At 40.7% G+C, this 20,000-nt stretch overlaps 2 protein-coding genes across 4 annotated transcripts in view; one reads left to right on the top strand and one right to left on the bottom strand.

Moving 5' to 3' along the window:
- ccdc90b (coiled-coil domain containing 90B) overlaps window positions 1-5,892 on the bottom strand; it is a 6,938-nt gene extending 1,046 nt beyond the window's left edge. Inside the window, exons 1-8 of one of the 2 annotated variants that reach the window (XM_084073927.1) lie at window positions 5,587-5,892; window positions 5,108-5,227; window positions 3,927-4,030; window positions 3,050-3,151; window positions 2,637-2,678; window positions 2,092-2,163; window positions 1,586-1,639; window positions 1,330-1,444 (exon numbers count right to left, since the gene is read on the bottom strand). In XM_084073927.1, coding sequence (XP_083930053.1) covers window positions 1,330-1,444; window positions 1,586-1,639; window positions 2,092-2,163; window positions 2,637-2,678; window positions 3,050-3,151; window positions 3,927-4,030; window positions 5,108-5,227; window positions 5,587-5,662 — 685 coding nt within the window. In that variant the 5' untranslated portion in view covers window positions 5,663-5,892. The remainder of the gene's footprint in view (window positions 1-1,329; window positions 1,445-1,585; window positions 1,640-2,091; window positions 2,164-2,636; window positions 2,679-3,049; window positions 3,152-3,926; window positions 4,031-5,107; window positions 5,228-5,586) is intronic. The other variant, XM_084073928.1, reaches the window with a different exon arrangement.
- Window positions 5,893-6,233: 341 nt separating this feature from the next.
- The window catches only part of alg8 (ALG8 alpha-1,3-glucosyltransferase), a 21,404-nt gene continuing 7,637 nt past the window's right edge, over window positions 6,234-20,000 (top strand). Inside the window, exons 1-7 of one of the 2 annotated variants that reach the window (XM_084074045.1) lie at window positions 6,234-6,320; window positions 7,824-7,902; window positions 10,335-10,528; window positions 12,126-12,235; window positions 12,518-12,585; window positions 15,582-15,705; window positions 17,939-18,042. In XM_084074045.1, the coding sequence (XP_083930171.1) occupies window positions 6,241-6,320; window positions 7,824-7,902; window positions 10,335-10,528; window positions 12,126-12,235; window positions 12,518-12,585; window positions 15,582-15,705; window positions 17,939-18,042 (759 nt within the window). In that variant the 5' untranslated portion in view covers window positions 6,234-6,240. Of the gene's footprint in view, window positions 6,321-7,823; window positions 7,903-10,334; window positions 10,529-12,125; window positions 12,236-12,297; window positions 12,321-12,517; window positions 12,586-15,581; window positions 15,706-17,938; window positions 18,043-20,000 lie in introns of those variants that run through there. The other variant, XM_084074046.1, reaches the window with a different exon arrangement.

Raw genomic sequence — 20,000 nt, 5'->3', positions numbered from 1 at the left:
ATAGGAATAGACTACGTGACAACCAGGAATAGTTTGGTGACCACCGGAGAGACGGGTGACAGCCGGAACGTAGACGGTATCCTGGAGCAGTATGGGTTAACGCCCCAGCCTGTGTCTTCCGTGAGGAAGAAGCCCAACAAACCCACGGTGAGGCCTTTAGGAGGGCCATTCAAGCAAGACGCAAGTGGAGCCTGCAGTACCACCACGGCCCAAGAAACCATCACGCCAGAATGAAATGTTTGAATCGGGGGGGTGCGGTCCTGGACCTGGGGAGACGAAAGAGGAGCCCGGCCAGTAGGCCATCCACAGAGCCTGGTCCCTCCACGTGCCAGAACCTCCCCGGCCCCAGCAGAGTAGTTCTGGAGAAGCTGACTGAGTAGCCCTGTCTTGTCCTAAGAGGACTGACCGTGGGGACAGTAGCTACTGGGACGTAAGTCAGGGCTTGATCAACCGGCAGTCTGTTAAAACTATGCAGTGTACCTGTTTATCAAACTTAGCACTGACGCTAATGTTATGAAAACAAGTCATTATATTTCTAAAACCGATGAAGTGTTTAATGAGGAGAGCAATGTGACAAGAAGAAAGACGTTCATAGCATTTCTGTTTCTACTCAAACTCCAACTCTGTGAACCTCTCTTTGCAGAAGTTATTGTAAAGTCCTGTTTATTATTGTAGGCCTATATATATAATAAGTGTCATGAAGCACTTGTTAATTCACAGCATTGTGAGCTTGGAGATCCATTGTTAGCTTTTGGGGAATTAAACCCATTAGAAACCTCTCCCTCAGCAGTGGAGCTACGGTACGGTCAGCTGTTTGGACTCCATTTCAGCTTGATTTCTGCTCGTCTGAAACTACTAACTCCACTTGAGCTGGATTTGGGTAAAGCGGTGATAATATAATGACACATGCAAGTATCTGACAATATATAAAGTCACTTTACCAACTATGATGAGGCAGTACTGCTTTGTTTTAAATATATAAGGTTTTCCTCATTTCCTGAAAAACGTATATTTTGTTTTTTCATTTCCTGAACAATGAGCGTTTTTGAGGAAACAGGTTCACGCTGGATAGCAGAGATATATATATATGTATATGTATAATTATATGTATATGTATATAGTGTATACAGTATAGTAATATGTATATATATATATATATATATATATATATATATATATATATATGTATATGGTGTATACAGTACAGTAGTATATATATGTATATGTATATAGTGTATACAGTACAGTAGTATATATATATATATATATATATATATATATATATATATATATATATATATATATATATATATATGTATGTACATGTACCTGCCAGGTATCTTATGGTCTCCAGTTTCAGTGACTCCAGTAAGGTCTTCAGGGAGGCGACCTGCAGGTCAATCTTCTTACTGGTCTCTGTGTTGTCAAGGTCAATGTCTGCTTTCTAAAGGTCAAACACATGTTAAAGGTCAATAATAATAATAATAATCATAATCATAATAATCATAATCATAATCATAATAATAATCATAAATGTAATAATAATCATAATAATAATAATAATAATCATTATATTGAAGTGGACCTTGTGGTGGAACTCTGTACTGGCCTCCATTAGCTTCTTCTCCTGTTCAGTAAACTGGAAGAATATACACACACACACACACACACACACACACACACACACACACACACACACACACACACACACACACACACACACACACACACACACACACACACACACACACACACACACACACACACACACACAAACACACACACACACACACACACACACACACAAAATTACAAAATACAAAACTAAAAGTCGATCTTGACAATGTGTGCGTTTGGCCGACATCTCGTCAGAAGTCACCCTTAAATGAGTTAAATGGTATTTAAACTTGTCACCATATCACAGATGTATAATATATGATGTATAATATATAATGTATGATTATATATTATGATGTTATATTTAAACTAGTCACCATATCACAGATGTATAATATATGATTTATAGTATATGATGTATAATATATAATATATGATTATATATTATGGTAATGTTATATTTAAACTAGTCACCATATCAGAGACACGACTTCTCTCCAGGTTTATGTCCAGTTTAGTCTCTGCTCTGATCTTCTGACTCTCCTCCTGAGAAACAACACCATTCTTTATTACATATATGATATAAATACTTAGTTACATATGATATATATGATAAGGAATACAATACTTTATTACATATATGATATAAATACTTAGTTACATATGATATATATGATAAGGAATACAATACTTTATTTCACATATCTCTGCTAATGTCCAAAAAGTGAAAAAACAAAACAAAACCCTTTTTCAAACAACACAATACTTTGTTTTGTTGTTACTTTTGGGCCAATTTATTCATTTTTTTATTAAGTAGCTGCTGTGTAATAAGGGATAAATGAGTCACCGGTCAAATAAATCCCTTCAGGATTATAATATAATATAATATATATATATATATATATATATATATATATATATATATATATATATATATATATATATATATATATATATATATATATATACATATATTCTACTATAATAAACAGGACATCATTTAGTTAGTTAGTTCTTACCATCAATCTGTTTCTTAACTGATCCAACTCTCTCTTCATCTTCTGTAAGAATGAACACTTCAAAGGATTAGTACAACTTATACATCTATAGATAGATAGATAGATAGATAGATAGATAGATAGATAGATAGATAGATAGATAGATAGATAGATAGAAGTACAACTTATACATCTATAGATAGATAGAAGTCACCAACGCTCTGGGCCAGGGCTTTTAATACATTTTTATTTTATTTTTTATAAAGTCCTACAAGGTAACAAGCTCATTTCAACTACAGTTTTCTTTTTAAAATTACAAACATTATAAACAGAAAAGAATAGTGTGCCGAGAGTTAATTAAATACAATTTAGTTGCGTTAGTCTTTTCTGGGACTCTAGTCTAGTTGTATAAAAGTATAACATTGGTGACGTACTGCGTTCTCAGAGCGTAGGTTGGCAAACTCACTCTTCTCCAGGATCACCATGTCTTTTCTGATGGAGTCTAGATGAGCTAAGATCTGTTGGAGAGCTATCTCCTAGAGGAGATATATCTGATATTAATCATTATATAATATAATATAATATATATATAATATATCTCCTAGAGGAGATATATCATATATTAATCATTATATAATATCATATATATAATATATTATATTATATATAATATATTATATTATATATAATCATTAATATATGATATATCTCCTAGAGGAGATATATCATATATTAATGATTATATATAATATCATATATTCATGATTATATATAATATAATATAATATAATAATATATTCATGTTGGTAGAGCATTCCACATTATGTTGACATGGCAGTAGAACCAATTTGAAACCCTTTTTGTGCCAACACTGTGTTCAGTGAGATCAGTGGAGCTCCTCTGTGTTGTGCCTGTGTAGTGTGTAGTGTGTACTGTAGTGTGTAGTGTGTAGTGTGTAGTGTAGTGTGTAGTGTGTAGTGTGTAGTGTGTAGTGTGTACTGTAGTGTGTAGTGTGCCTGTGTACTGTAGCCTCGCGTGGCCAGACAATATTACATTACATTACATTACATTACATTACAGACAATATCACACGACACACTGTGTGGATGTCAGTCTGGTCCCTCTCAGCGATAGATTTTTTTCCAAGGGGCGGTTACAAAAAGATCCAAACGGACTCTATTGGTTAGACCTAAAAACCAATCAGAGCAGTGCTTCCTGCTACGTCACACACAAGCATTCAGTGTGTGTGTGTGTGTGTGTGTGTGTGTGTGTGTGTGTGTGTGTGTGTGTGTGTGTGTGTGTGTGTCACACCTGATGTGAGGTTGTCACCATGTCTTTATAAACAATGTCCATATTGGCTGTCGTCAAGGTAACCAGAGCAGAGACTATGATCTCTGCCTGAGGTTTCTCCAAACCTGAGATAAACAAACATTATAATGAAACACAGACTCAACATTTATAATGAACATTATACTGAACATTAAACACACTCAACACATTATAATGAAACACAGACTCAACATTTATAATGAACATTATACTGAGCATTAAACACACTCAACACATTATAATGAAACACAGACTCAACATTTATAATGAACATTATACTGAACATTAAACACACTCAACACATTATAATGAAACACAGACTCAACATTTATAATGAACATTATACTGAACATTAAACACACTCAACACATTATAATGAAACACAGACTCAACATTTATAATGAACATTATACTGAACATTAAACACACTCAACACATTATAATGAAACACAGACTCAACATTTATAATGAACATTATACTGAACATTAAACACACTCAACACATTATAATGAAACACAGACTCAACATTTTCAGGCAGAATCATATTTGAGCTGTCTCACTCACCACAGACAGACCAATCTGGGAACCCATCGCCAAATGAAAAGGAAAAACAGCGCCCTCTGCTGTTTTTTACTATCTCACTTGGCTCTGGGAGGAAGAAGACGTAGCACACGTACGCAAGGAAACCGGGGTTTTGGTGCCTTCAGCCTTTCACTTCCTGTGGTGCGACTATGTTTTCATTCCCACTAACAATATTTCTACACAGAACACTAACACCACTTCTCCCAGAGAACATGGATGGTTTTGGTTATAACCCACTTGTTTCTATGATGAAAGAGTAAGTTAAAATGTGAATATCTTTCTGTGGTTTTGTCTGCTCCGAGGACGCTATTGTTAAAATGAGTTTCGGTTTGTTTCTGGAGGGGAAGGATCGGCGGACACGTAGATCCCGCCCACTACATTTGATTGGGTAAAGCGCGGCCTGCTTCCTGATCTGAAGGCACGCCCACTTGTAGGCCAGTGCGTACGCGATATGACGAACCCCCCCGACAGATTCAAACACAGAGCAGAATCTGTTCTTGAGAGATTACAGACATACAGACAGACAGACAGACAGACAGACAGACAGACAGACAGACAGACAGACAGACAGATGTCTCACCACTGTCCTCCAGCTGTCTCACCAGACCGTGGGAGTCAAAGGTCAATTTGCGATGTTCCAGAGGAGTCAGGTCCACCTTCCTGAGTGTGTGTGTGCACACGCACACCCCACACTGGATACCTGACACACACACACACACACACACATACACACACACACACACACACACACACACACACACACACACACACACACACACACACACACACACACACACACACACACACACACACACACACACACAGTAGTACAACCCATTAAAACAGCATCTGTGTCATTGTAGATGTGTGCGTTAGCTATTCAGTAATAGCAGATCTACAAGCTTGTAGATCTGCTATTAACGAACTTTAAAAAAAATACATTGTGAAAGTGTGAGAACTAGTGATTTAAAAGGTGTTTTAAAATGTATTCATTTGAGTATTTACACTCATAGTATTAAATAATAATACTTCATTGTAACAGTAATATTGTAAACTTACCTCTAACGTTGACCTTCTGGTAAACATGACTCTTTAGCATCATAGAGCGCAGAACTTTGTTCATTATTAACGACATAATTACCTTTAATACCAAAACCTTTATTAAGTCAATCCCTAGTAATACTAATAGTCTTACTTTAGGAATGAAATCCCTAATAGTCTTACTTTAGGAATTAAATGCCTAAAACTCAAGTAACTGTATTAGTTTAATCCTTCAAATGGGTTTAAAGTCTATTAGTTCAATCCTAACAAAGAGTTTAAAGTCATTAAACTGATGAAGCTTCAGAAGTTACTTTGTTTCCATGCGCGTCTGTCTGGCTGTCTGTTGTGCTGACGTCACATTAGCTCCGCCCAAACGACGTTTTCCGGCGTCCAAGACTCGCCGAAGCCTCGCGGGGACCAGTTCACTGAGCAGAATGAACATCCGGTTTGGAGCGGATACGGAAACAGCTTTTATGTGATGTACGTGTCAGTACAAATAACCGGATGCAGTAGGCGGGCTTTAGACAGGATGTGAGCACTGAGTGACCAATAGGAACCCAGACTTTTTACACAAATCACGGTTGTCAATAAAGGCAGCTTCTCAATAAAGGTTCAGATGACAAAATAAGTGACGTGTGTGTCACGTGACGTAGTGTCATGTGACGTAGTGTCATGGCGGCTGACAGTTGGAGTTGGTTTTATATTTTAGCGCTCGGCGTTTCTTTAATGAAATGTCTCTTTATGAACGCGTAGTGAGTAAAATACATTCTTTATAAAGTTTATAATATATTATGATTTATCATGTTTTACTGGCTAGCAGCTAACAGGCTAACAGCAGCTTTAAGCCACATCATCATAAAGCCACTGTTTACTTTTTATGTGAATATAAACATTTAATATGAACGTTTGTGTATGTATTCATGAATGTATTTATATATAATATATAATGTATGTATAAATAACAGCTGTTTGACCAGCATTTAAAATAGTTTACAGTTTACTGTAACATTATACACCAACTCGCCACAAGATGTCGCTGTGCTGCAGACAGATCAGTAGAGGCGACATCTATGAAGAATTTACATTACTGTCTCCGCCAGGCCGAACGGCTTGGCGAGAGAGTATGTTTTGCACCCTGTCCGTCCGTCCGTCCGTCTGTGTGTCCGTGTGTCCTGTGTGTGTGTGTCATTCTGTCTGTGGACAGCTAGTCTCCGGCAGCGTTGTCTTGATCAGTGGTTCTCAAACTTTTTCATGTCAAGGACCCCCAATTTGACACTTATTAGCCCGCGGACCCCCATTTGAAAAGATATGCCAGGGACCCCCATAAGAGACGATTTTTACGGCTCTATAGCAGTGATTCTCAATCATTTTAATTTCAAGGACCCCCAGTTTGACATGCATTAGGGCTACGGACCCCCATTTAATGTCATCTCTATCTCTGAGACCCCAATTTATATTGTAAAATCAATGTTAATTTAACTCTGAGAGTGTACAAATGGAACCAAATGGACCCGTTAGGGTCCATTTGGTTCCATTTGTACACTCTCAGAGTTACAGACCCATAAGGGTTCATTTGGTTCCTGTCCATCATTTAGCTGGGGACCCCCTGGAACCCCCTCAAGTACCCCTGGGGGTCCCCGGACCCCACTTTGAGAACCAATGGTCTTGATCACAGCCAAACTGTGCACACACACACACACACACACACACACACACACACACACTCCCTGGATGCCACAGCAGAACCTCTGCCCCACATGTTTCACATGGGCCTGTTATAGCGCCACCACGAGGCCACTTTTTACAAAACACTTATCTTGACAGTATACTCCTACAGATTTTATCCAAACATCACGCAAATCGGTACACAGTATCTCTAATAGTCATTAAACAAAACAAGTCTTTCAGATTTTCCATATTCCATCCTGATTGGCTATGAATGGCTTCCAAAGTTTACAGGAGTGCTCCGTTTTGAACAAAATGCCTCAAATCATGAACACAGCATGCAATTTATGTGAAACTTCACACACACATTCACACTATGTGTGAATTCATTCTTTTTTATATTACTCCCACAAATGTTGTCCAAACATCACTCACATCTGTAGACATTATATCTTTAGTCAAATCATCAAGACGGATCTGTCCAATTATTCATATTCCTGATTGATGCATTCTGTGTGTGTGTGTGTGTGTGTGTGTGTGTGTGTGTGTGTGTGTGTGTGTGTGTGTGTGTGTGTGTGTGTGTGTGTCAGTCACTCCACAGACTTCGAGGTCCACAGGAACTGGCTGGCGATCACACACAGCCTCCCTGTGTCCAGATGGTACCATGAGGTTTGTAGATCTAATCCTGTAAGGTTTGTAGATCTAATCCTTTAAGGTTTGTAGATCTAATCCTGTAAGGTTTGTAGATCTAATCCTTTAAGGTTTGTAGATCTAATCCTTTAAGGTTTGTAGATCTAATCCTTTAAGGTTTGTATATCTAATCCTGTAAGGTTTGTAGATCTAATCCCATACCATGAGGTTTGTAGATCTAATCCTTTAAGGTTTGTAGATCTAATCCTTTAAGGTTTGTAGATCTAATCCTGTAAGGTTTGTAGATCTAATCCTGTAAGGTTTGTAGATCTAATCCCATACCATGAGGTTTGTAGATCTAATCCTTTAAGGTTTGTAGATCTAATCCCATACCATGAGGTTTGTAGATCTAATCCTTTAAGGTTTGTAGATCTAATCCTGTAAGGTTTGTAGATCTAATCCTTTAAGGTTTGTAGATCTAATCCTGTAAGGTTTGTAGATCTAATCCTTTAAGGTTGGTAGATCTAATCCTTTAAGGTTTGTAGATCTAGTCCTATACCATGAGGTTTGTAGATCTAATCCTGTAAGGTTTGTAGATCTAATCCCATACCATGAGGTTTGTAGATCTAATCCTATAAGGTTTGTAGATCTAGTCCTATACCATGAGGTTTGTAGATCTAATCCTATAAGGTTTGTAGATCTAATCCTATACCATGAGGTTTGTAGATCTAATCCTGTAAGGTTTGTAGATCTAATCCTATACCATGAGGTTTGTAGATCTAATCCTATAAGGTTTGTAGATCTAATCCTGTAAGGTTTGTAGATCTAATCCTATACCTTGAGGTTTGTAGATCTAATCTTGTAAGGTTTGTAGATCTAATCCTATACCAAGAGGTATGTAGTTATTTTTTTAAATTATTGTTTATTTATTTTATTAAAAAAAAACATGTTTCCCCTCAAAATATTAGGTCAGGTGTCTGAGATTGACAGATTGACAGTGATTGACAGATTGACAGATTGACAGATTGACAGATTGACAGTGGCCACTGTGGCTATTAAGCTCTACTATAGCAGCTACTACCAGTACAAGTGGATTTTAATTTAAACATTACAATGCTGCTGCTTTGATGCGACAAGTGGGCTAATTAATTAACGAGGCTTATTGAACAGCTGAGAAACCTGCACATTTAAGCACATAGAAAAGTAGCGCAAATGAACAAATAAGGGCTCTAAGGGTTCCTCTACTGTAGCTGAAGGACTCAGCAGTCAGATGCGTCTGCAACAGGGATTTGGGTTGAACATAGTGATATAAGTCACAGTCATAAAGCTAACAGAGAGGAGACACACAGTGATATAAGTCACAGTCATAAAGCTAACAGAGAGGAGACACACAGTGATATAAGTCACAGTCATAAAGCTAACAGAGAGGAGACACACAGTGATATAAGTCACACAGTCATAAAGCTAACAGAGAGGAGACACACAGTGATATAAGTCACAGTCATAAAGCTAACAGAGAGGAGACACACAGTGATATAAGTCACACAGTCATAAAGCTAACAGAGAGGAGACACACAGTGATATAAGTCACAGTCATAAAGCTAACAGAGAGGAGACACACAGTGATATAAGTCACAGTCATAAAGCTAACAGAGAGGAGACACACAGTGATATAAGTCACAGTCATAAAGCTAACAGAGAGGAGACACACAGTGATATAAGTCACACAGTCATAAAGCTAACAGAGAGGAGACACACAGTGATATAAGTCACACAGTCATAAAGCTAACAGAGAGGAGACACACAGTGATATAAGTCACACAGTCATAAAGCTAACAGAGAGGAGACACACAGTGATATAAGTCACACAGTCATAAAGCTAACAGAGAGGAGACACACAGTGATATAAGTCACAGTCATAAAGCTAACAGAGAGGAGACACACAGTGATATAAGTCACACAGTCATAAAGCTAACAGAGAGGAGACACACAGTGATATAAGTCACAGTCATAAAGCTAACAGAGAGGAGACACATAGTGATATAAGTCAGTTGTCCACTAACCCTAACCTCTTCTATGAGTAATCAAATGAATAGATTTAAAAAAAAAAATCTAAATCACTCGTTCCCACACTTTGAAGATGTTTTTTGTTAAAAAAGTTAAATAATAGCAGATCTATAAGCTCACAGCGTGCCACCAAGTGACGCACTGTGAGCTTGTAGATCTGCTATTATTGAATAGCAGGGCAGGGCCAGGCTAACCTACAGGGCAGAGCTCTGTGGATTCGTGTGTAGATCTGCTGTTATTGAGTAGCCAACGCAAACAATCTAAAATGACACAGATGCTGCTTTCTCTGTTTTAATAGCTTATACTTGTGTGTGTGTGTGTGTGTGTGTGTGTGTGTGTGTGTGTGTGTGTGTGTGTGTGTGTGTGTGTGTGTGTGTGTGTGTGTGTGTGTGTGTGTGTTACAGAACACATCAGAGTGGACCTTGGACTACCCTCCTCTGTTCGCTTGGTTCCAGTTCTCCTTGTCTCAGCTGGCTCAGTATGTGGACTCTGACATGCTCCTAGTGGACAGACTGCAGTACTGCAGCTCTGCCACCGTGCTGTTCCAGAGGCTGTCTGTCATCTGTACCGACTTCCTGTTCATCTACTCTGTCAGAGAGTAAGTACTTTTACTCTAAGTACTTTACCTCATGTTTATCTACTCTGTGAGAGAGTAAGTAAAAAATAAATAGCAGTTTCATGTTTTTGGTAAAAATGTACCTTTGAGTAAATAACATGAACAAACACGGCTGTATTTGGGCAGGTTGTTGAACGTTAACTCTTTGTGTGGTACAGCTGAGATCCAAGCCATACTAGTCTCTTCTCTTGAATACATTGTTAGCCTCACACTGTATTCAATCTTGAAGAGGAGAGCTGAGACATGTGAACAGCTTTCTCATAGACCAGCCACACATGTACAGTGTGCACTAAGAACACAAACCACCGTCACTCTCTAGTCTTAAACCCGTCTCTATGTACAGTCTGACCCCTCACGGGCTGTAGCATCGAAAAGGGGGCGTGGCGAACTTTTGGTGACGCGACGTTGGTACACCCTATATGGGTCTATAACTCAGAGTGTACAAATCAAACCAAATGGACCCTTATATGGGTCTGTAACTCGGGAGTGTACAAACCAAATGGACCCTTATGGGTCTGTAATTCAGTGTCCAAATGGAACCAATTGGTCACAATTTTCAAAGATAGGCCTACTGGAGAAACTTTTCAATAGCAGACTAGATTCTTTTTTGTAAAGATTTAATGTAGCCTACTCTCAGAGAGTCAATATGGTTTTAGAACTAACAGATCAACATCTCAGGCATTGATGGAAGCCATTGAAAGAATCACAGATGCAATTGGAATATTCATTTACCTCAAAAAAGCTTTTGACACTATCTATCACAACATATTGATAAACAAACTGGAGAAAATTGGTATTAGAGGCATTGCAGTAGACTGGATTAAAACAAAGTTATTTGGACAGACGTCAACAGTTTGTGAAGCTGGGCAAATACAGCTCAAATCATTTGGACATTGCTTGTGGCGTCTCCCAGGGGTCAGTATTGGGGCCCAAACCTTTTATTGTTTACATCAATGATATTTGCCAAGTTTCTAAGCTGCTGTCACTGGTACTTTTAGCAGTTGACACAGATGTTGAATTATCCAGATGATAATACAAAATCATTTGGAATAAACAGGCATTGCTTTTTCAAATTCAGTGTTTACACGTGTTTTTCAGAATGGACAAAACTGTTTGTTTTTTTGGCACATTGTTTGGAGGCCTACCCACACGTTTAGCTGTGTTGCTCATTCCACAAATGCCCGATCCTTATAATCTGTACCTCGTTGTAAAGGTGACTAATCAAAGTACTTTTATTCAGCTAAATGTACTCGAGTACAGTTTTGAAGTCCTTTAACTTTACTGTTGACTGACACTTTAATGCTTCTCTGACATGAATATTAGTATACTTTTTATATAACATTCATTAGTATCATTGATAACAATAATAATATATATTATATTATATTATGATAATAAACTATATAACAGAGCCTTCATTAGTATCATTGATAACACCTTGCAGCATTACTAAAATTGTGAAATTGTGTGTGTGTGCGTGTGCGCGCGCGTGTGTGTGTGTGTGTGTGTGTGTGTGTGTGTGTGTGTGTGTGTGTGTGTGTGTGTGTGTGTGTGTGTGTGTGTGTGTGTGTGCGTACAGGTGTTGTAGGAGCATCAAGGATCAGGGTGTGTCCAAGGACCTTCTGTCCAGACCCGTCTTCATCCTGTCTGTCCTTCTGCTGTGGAACACAGGACTACTGCTGTTAGACCGTATCCTTAATGTACACACCTATACACACACACACACACACACACACACACACACTGTGGAACACAGGACTACTGCTGTTAGACCGTATCCTTAATGTACACACCTATATACACACTGATACACACTGTTATACACACACTGATACACACTGTTATACACACACTGATACACACTGTTATAAACACACTGATACACACAGTTATATACACACAGTTATATACACACTGTTAAATACACACTCCTCTAACTGTAATATTATAATATCCTTCATGTATTGTCAGACATTCATTTCCAGTATAATGGGATGTTATTCGGTTTCCTGCTGTTGTCTCTGGCCAGACATTTACAGGTGAGAACATTTTATGTGATTTTATTTCTTAGAGCGTTGTCCAGAGTGTTTTAGAGAAGAGAGAAGAGTCTAGGACGTGTGGAGCGTTGTCCAGAGTGTTTTAGAGAAGAGAGAAGAGTCTAGGACGTGTGGAGCGTTGTCCAGAGTGTTTTAGAGAAGAGAGAAGAGTCTAGGACGTGTGGAGCGTTGTCCAGAGTGTTTTAGAGAAGAGAGAAGAGTCTAGGACGTGTGGAGCGTTGTCCAGAGTGTTTTAGAGAAGAGAGAAGAGTCTAGGACGTGTGGAGCGTTGTCCAGAGTGTTTTAGAGAAGAGAGAAGAGTCTAGGACGTGTGGAGCATTGTCCAGGGTGTTTTAGAGAAGAGAGAAGAGTCTAGGACGTGTGGAGGGTTGTCCAGAGTGTTTTAGAGAAGAGAGAAGAGTCTAGGACGTGTGGAGCGTTGTCCAGAGTGTTTTAGAGAAGAGAGAAGAGTCTAGGACGTGTGGAGCGTTGTCCAGGGTGTTTTAGAGAAGAGAGAAGAGTCTAGGACGTGTGGAGCGTTGTCCAGAGTGTTTTAGAGAAGAGAGAAGAGTCTAGGACGTGTGGAGCGTTGTCCAGGGTGTTTTAGAGAAGAGAGAAGAGTCTAGGACGTGTGGAGCGTTGTCCAGGGTGTTTTAGAGAAGAGAGAAGAGTCTAGGACGTGTGGAGCGTTGTCCAGGGTGTTTTAGAGAAGAGAGAAGAGTCTAGGACGTGTGGAGCGTTGTCCAGAGTGTTTTAGAGAAGAGAGAAGAGTCTAGGACGTGTGGAGCGTTGTCCAGGGTGTTTTAGAGAAGAGAGAAGAGTCTAGGACGTGTGGAGCGTTGTCCAGGGTGTTTTAGAGAAGAGAGAAGAGTCTAGGACGTGTGGAGCGTTGTCCAGGATGTTTTAGAGAAGAGAGAAGAGTCTAGGACGTGTGGAGCGTTGTCCAGGGTGTTTTAGAGAAGAGAGAAGAGTCTAGGACGTGTGGAGCGTTGTCCAGGGTGTTTTATAGAAGAGAGAAGAGTCTAGGACGTGTGGAGCGTTGTCCAGAGTGTTTAGAGAAGAGAGAAGAGTCTAGGACGTGTGGAGCGTTGTCCAGAGTGTTTTAGAGAAGAGAGAAGAGTCTAGGACGTGTGGAGCGTTGTCCAGGGTGTTTTAGAGAAGAGTCTAGGACGTGTGGAGCGTTGTCCATAGTGTTTTAGAGAAGATTCTAGGACGTGTGGAGCGTTGTCCAGAGTGTTTTATAGAAGAGAGAAGAGTCTAGGACGTGTGGAGCGTTGTCCAGAGTGTTTTAGAGAAGAGAGAAGAGTCTAGGACGTGTGGAGCGTTGTCCAGGGTGTTTTAGAGAAGAGAGAAGAGTCTAGCACGTGTGGAGCATTGTCCAGGGTGTTTTCGAGAAGAGAGAAAAGTCTAGGACGTGTGGAGCGTTGTCCAGGGTGTTTTAGAGAAGAGAGAAGAGTCTAGGACGTGTGGAGCGTTGTCCAGAGTGTTTTAGAGAAGAGAGAAGAGTCTAGGACGTGTGGAGCGTTGTCCAGGGTGTTTTAGAGAATAGAGAAGAGTCTAGGACGTGTGGAGCGTTGTCCAGGGTGTTTTAGAGAAGAGAGAAGAGTCTAGGACGTGTGGAGCGTTGTCCAGAGTGTTTTAGAGAAGAGAGAAGAGTCTAGGACGTGTGGAGCGTTGTCCAGGGTGTTTTAGAGAAGAGAGAAGAGTCTAGGACGTGTGGAGCGTTGTCCAGGGTGTTTTATAGAAGAGAGAAGAGTCTAGGACGTGTGGAGCGTTGTCCAGAGTGTTTAGAGAAGAGAGAAGAGTCTAGGACGTGTGGAGCGTTGTCCAGAGTGTTTTAGAGAAGAGAGAAGAGTCTAGGACGTGTGGAGCGTTGTCCAGGGTGTTTTAGAGAAGAGTCTAGGACGTGTGGATTGTGTCCATAGTGTTTTAGAGAAGATTCTAGGACGTGTGGAGCGTTGTCCAGAGTGTTTTATAGAAGAGAGAAGAGTCTAGGACGTGTGGAGCGTTGTCCAGAGTGTTTTAGAGAAGAGAGAAGAGTCTAGGACGTGTGGAGCGTTGTCCAGGGTGTTTTAGAGAAGAGAGAAGAGTCTAGGACGTGTGGAGCATTGTCCAGGGTGTTTTCGAGAAGAGAGAAAAGTCTAGGACGTGTGGAGCGTTGTCCAGGGTGTTTTAGAGAAGAGAGAAGAGTCTAGGACGTGTGGAGCGTTGTCCAGAGTGTTTTAGAGAAGAGAGAAGAGTCTAGGACGTGTGGAGCGTTGTCCAGGGTGTTTTAGAGAAGAGAGAAGAGTCTAGGACGTGTGGAGCGTTGTCCAGGGTGTTTTAGAGAAGAGAGAAGAGTCTAGGACGTGTGGAGCGTTGTCCAGAGTGTTTTAGAGAAGAGAGAAGAGTCTAGGACGTGTGGAGCGTTGTCCAGGGTGTTTTAGAGAAGAGAGAAGAGTCTAGGACGTGTGGAGCGTTGTCCAGGGTGTTTTAGAGAAGAGAGAAGAGTCTAGGACGTGTGGAGCGTTGTCCAGAGTGTTTTAGAGAAGAGAGAAGAGTCTAGGCTGTACTTTTGCAGCTTAGAGGAAGCCTTCCTAACCAAAGTGCTAAAATATCATCAGCTAGAGCAGACCATCTCTCAGCTAGGCTACAGATGTAAACTTTTGGTTTTTATCTTTGGTAGCCTATAGGGCACAGGTTGGTTGTGAGGGGCCTGCAAATGGCCGGCCTCTCCAAAAGGAGGGCTAAACAATTAGCAAGGTACTGCTCAATATCAGCTGTTATAGGAAGCCGCTCAATTTGGAGGAGGCGTTGTTTCCTTTACCCATGATTGTTGTCCGCTGTGTTTGACAAGTATGCCAACATTATTGTATGTAACACTGTTCTGCCTTACATGCACTTTGTAACTGGCTGTTTTCCCTTACCTGATTCACTGGCAGTGTTTCTGTCCTTTGTACAAGGCATTCTTGTACTTCTGTTTATATGGACATAAACACATATTTCAAATGTGTTAACAGTCCCGTCACCTGGAGGGGGCGCTGTTCTTCACCGTGCTGTTAAACCTCAAACACATCTACCTGTATATAAGCCCCGCCTACGGAATCTACCTGCTGCGATGTTACTGTTTCACCTGCAACACAGGTTAGTACTGTATCTATTACTTTATCTACTGTATCTATTACTTTATCTACTGTATCCATTATCTACCGTATCTATTACCTTATCTACTGTGTGTAGTGTTGTCCAGGGTGTTTTAGAGAAGAGAGAAGAGTCTAGGACGTGTGGAGCGTTGTCCAGAGTGTTTTAGAGAAGAGTCTAGGACGTGTGGAGCGTTGTCCAGAGTGTTTTATAGAAGAGAGAAGAGTCTAGGACGTGTGGAGCGTTGTCCAGAGTGTTTTATAGAAGAGAGAAGAGTCTAGGACGTGTAGAGCGTTGTCCAGAGTGTTTTATAGAAGAGAGAAGCGTCTAGGACGTGTGGAGCGTTGTCCAGAGTGTTTTAGAGAAGAGAGAAGAGTCTAGGACGTGTGGAGCGTTGTCCAGGGTGTTTTAGAGAAGAGAGAAGAGTCTAGGACGTGTGGAGCGTTGTCCAGCGTGTTTTAGAGAAGAGAGAAGAGTCTAGGACGTGTGGAGCGTTGTCCAGAGTGTTTTAGAGAAGAGAGAAGAGTCTAGGACGTGTGGAGCGTTGTCCAGGGTGTTTTAGAGAAGAGTCTAGGACGTGTGGAGCGTTGTCCATAGTGTTTTAGAGAAGATTCTAGGACGTGTGGAGCGTTGTCCAGAGTGTCTTATAGAAGAGAGAATAGTCTAGGACGTGTGGAGCGTTGTCCAGAGTGTTTTAGAGAAGAGAGAAGAGTCTAGGACGTGTGGAGCGTTGTCCAGGGTGTTTTAGAGAAGAGAGAAGAGTCTAGGACGTGTGGAGCGTTGTCCAGGGTGTTTTAGAGAAGAGAGAAAAGTCTAGGACGTGTGGAGCATTGTCCAGGGTGTTTTAGAGAAGAGAGAAGAGTCTAGGACGTGTGGAGCGTTGTCCAGAGTGTTTTAGAGAAGAGAGAAGAGTCTAGGACGTGTTGAGCGTTGTCCAGGGTGTTTTAGAGAAGAGAGAAGAGTCTAGGACGTGTGGAGCGTTGTCCAGGGTGTTTTATAGAAGAGAGAAGAGTCTAGGACGTGTGGAGCGTTGTCCAGAGTGTTTTAGAGAAGAGAGAAGAGTCTAGGACGTGTGGAGCGTTGTCCAGAGTGTTTTAGAGAAGAGAGAAGAGTCTAGGACGTGTGGAGCGTTGTCCAGGGTGTTTTAGAGAAGAGAGAAGAGTCTAGGACGTGTGGAGCGTTGTCCAGAGTGTTTTAGAGAAGAGAGAAGAGTCTAGGACGTGTGGAGCGTTGTCCAGGGTGTTTTAGAGAAGAGAGAAGAGTCTAGGACGTGTGGAGCGTTGTCCAGGGTGTTTTAGAGAAGAGTCTAGGACGTGTGGAGCGTTGTCCATAGTGTTTTAGAGAAGATTCCAGGACGTGTGGAGCGTTGTCCAGAGTGTTTTATAGAAGAGAGAAGAGTCTAGGACGTGTGGAGCGTTGTCCAGAGTGTTTTAGAGAAGAGAGAAGAGTCTAGGACGTGTGGAGCGTTGTCCAGGATGTTTTAGAGAAGAGAGAAGAGTCTAGGACGTGTGGAGCGTTGTCCAGAGTGTTTTAGAGAAGAGAGAAGAGTCTAGGACGTGTGGAGCGTTGTCCAGGGTGTTTTAGAGAAGAGAGAAGAGTCTAGGACGTGTGGAGCGTTGTCCAGAGTGTTTTAGAGAAGAGAGAAGAGTCTAGGACGTGTGGAGCGTTGTCCAGGTTGTGTTAGAGAAGAGAGAAGAGTCTAGGACGTGTGGAACGTTGTCCAGGGTGTTTTAGAGAAGAGAGAAGAGTCTAGGACGTGTGGAGCGTTGTCCAGAGTGTTTTAGAGAAGAGAGAAGAGTCTAGGACGTGTGGAGCGTTGTCCAGAGTGTTTTAGAGAAGAGAGAAGAGTCTAGGACGTGTGGAGCGTTGTCCAGAGTGTTTTAGAGAAGAGAGAAGAGTCTAGGACGTATGGAGCGTTGTCCAGAGTGTTTTAGAGAAGAGAGAAGAGTCTAGGACGTGTGGAGCGTTGTCCAGAGTGTTTTAGAGAAGAGAGAAGAGTCTAGGACGTGTGGAGTGTTGTCCAGGGTGTTTTAGAGAAGAGAGAAGAGTCTAGGACGTGTGGAGCGTTGTCCAGAGTGTTTTAGAGAAGAGAGTAGAGTCTAGGACGTGTGGAGCGTTGTCCAGGGTGTTTTAGAGAAGAGAGAAGAGTCTAGGACGTGTGGAGCATTGTCCAGGGTGTTTTATAGAAGGTTTTAACTCATTATAATGATTATTTATATTGTTGTTGTTATTCCAGACGGCAGTGTCAGATGGAAGAGTTTCAGTATTCTCCGTCTCGTTGCCTTGGCGACCATCGTCCTCTCTGTCACCGCTGTGTCCTTTGGTCCCTTCATTGCCATGGTAACACACACACACACACACACACACACACACACACTTCAGCTTGGTATAAATCTATTGTAAGCCCAATACCAAAATCCGCCAAAAATGACCCTAGAATACCCTTAAACTATCGAGGCATTAGTCTTTTGAGCACAGTATATAAAGTGTATACTTCGATTCTTAATTCCAGACTTATGAACTACCTAGAAGAAAATAACCTTTTAGTAGAAGAACAGAATGGTTTTAGAAAGAATAGAGCCTGTATTGATCATGTATTCTCCATTACAACAGTAGTTAACAACAGAATCATGCAAAACAAGTCATCCTTTGCCTGTTATATCGACTTCCAAAAGGCTTTTGATTTCGTTAACCGAGATCTACTAGCTTATCGTCTTCTGGAAGAGGGTATACATGGAAAGTTTTACTGGGCCATACAATCTTTGTATAAAGCCCCCCAGGCATGTGTTAGAGTAAATGATTATTGTTCAGGGTGGTTCCCAACGCCATCTGGTGTCAAGCAAGGGGATTGTCTCTCCCCTACACTCTTTGCAATATTCATCAACAATCTGGCAAAAGAAATCAAACAATTTGGATTGGGTTTACACTATGATGGCAGTACCAAACTAGATATCCTGATGTACGCAGATGACATAAGTGTAGTAGCAGAAAATGAAAATGATTTACAGAAAATGTTGATGTGTACAGAGAACTGGTGTAAAAAGTGGAAACTGACAGTTAATCATAGTAGTAATCATACTCAGATCATGCATTTCAGACAAGCCAGAGTAAAGCGGCGTGATTTTCAGTTTTATTTAGGGGAACAAAAACTACAGTATGTTGAGAACTACAAATACTTAGGTCTTAACCTGGATGAACATCTACATTTTGAATATGGTACATCAGTCTGGGCCGGATCTGCAAGCAGAGCTTTGGGTGGTATTATAGCAAAAACTAAACAGCTTGGTGATCTGGGATATGCTGCCTACTCCAAATTATTTCACACTTGTGTCTGCCCTGTCATGGACTATATGGCTGGGATATGGGGGTTAAACACAAATATGAAAGGACAAATGGTCCAGAATAGGGCTATACGTTATTTCCTTGGAGTACATACATTTGCACCTGTATTGGCAATAACAGGAGACATGGGATGGGAGGCATGTGAGATCAGATGGAAAGGCAGCATGGTAGCCTTATGGAATAGACTAATCAAAATGCCAGAGAATAGAGTTGCCAAGAAAATCTTTAATTGGGATGTCTCGATAAAAGGTGTATGGGCAAGTACAGTAGAGGATATACTTCTGAGGGCTGGGTTGCTTAACAGTTTTCAAAATAACAGCATTGCAAACATCTCTGTGGTGAAGGAGACACTTTATGGTTTGTCAGAGCAAATGGTCACAGGACATATTATATAAACCAAAGCTTAGAACATTTGTTATGTTAAAAAGCTGTTATGCTAGAGAAAAGTATGTTTGTGCTCCATTGTCCAAAAGACAAAGATCTCTATGTGCCCAACTCCGCTCTGGGATCTTGCCCCTACACCTTGAGACCGGTAGGTATAGAGGAGTAGTGGAAGAGGAGAGGGTTTGTATTTACTGTGACATTGTGGATATTGAGAGTGAGTTCCATTTTGTTTTTTATTGCCCTTTGTATCATGACTTGCGTCAAAGATTATTTAAGAGGTGTAGAAACCCGGACTTGATTTGGTTGGATGACGCACAGAGACTTACATGGATTTTTGAGCACAGGGTATTTGCACTTGCAGAGTATTTGGAAGGGGCCTGGGACAGACGGGCAAAAAGAACATACATGTGAAGTGTAATTTATTTGATTTATTTTTGTTTTGTTTTGGGTGTTTGCCAAACGTTTTCCTTTGTGCAGTCTTCTATGAAGAGAATTTGATATTGTTTATTTATGTTTTGGTGTCTAATAATCCCGTAAGGGATGGGTCTTTTTTGACAAGACACGGAAATAAA

The sequence above is a fragment of the Gymnoscopelus microlampas genome (genome assembly GCF_963454915.1).
Source record: "Gymnoscopelus microlampas genome assembly, chromosome: 12".
Lineage (NCBI taxonomy): Eukaryota > Metazoa > Chordata > Actinopteri > Myctophiformes > Myctophidae > Gymnoscopelus > Gymnoscopelus microlampas.
Note: the sequence above shows the minus strand (reverse complement) of the source record. Positions and strands in the feature narration are given on the sequence as shown.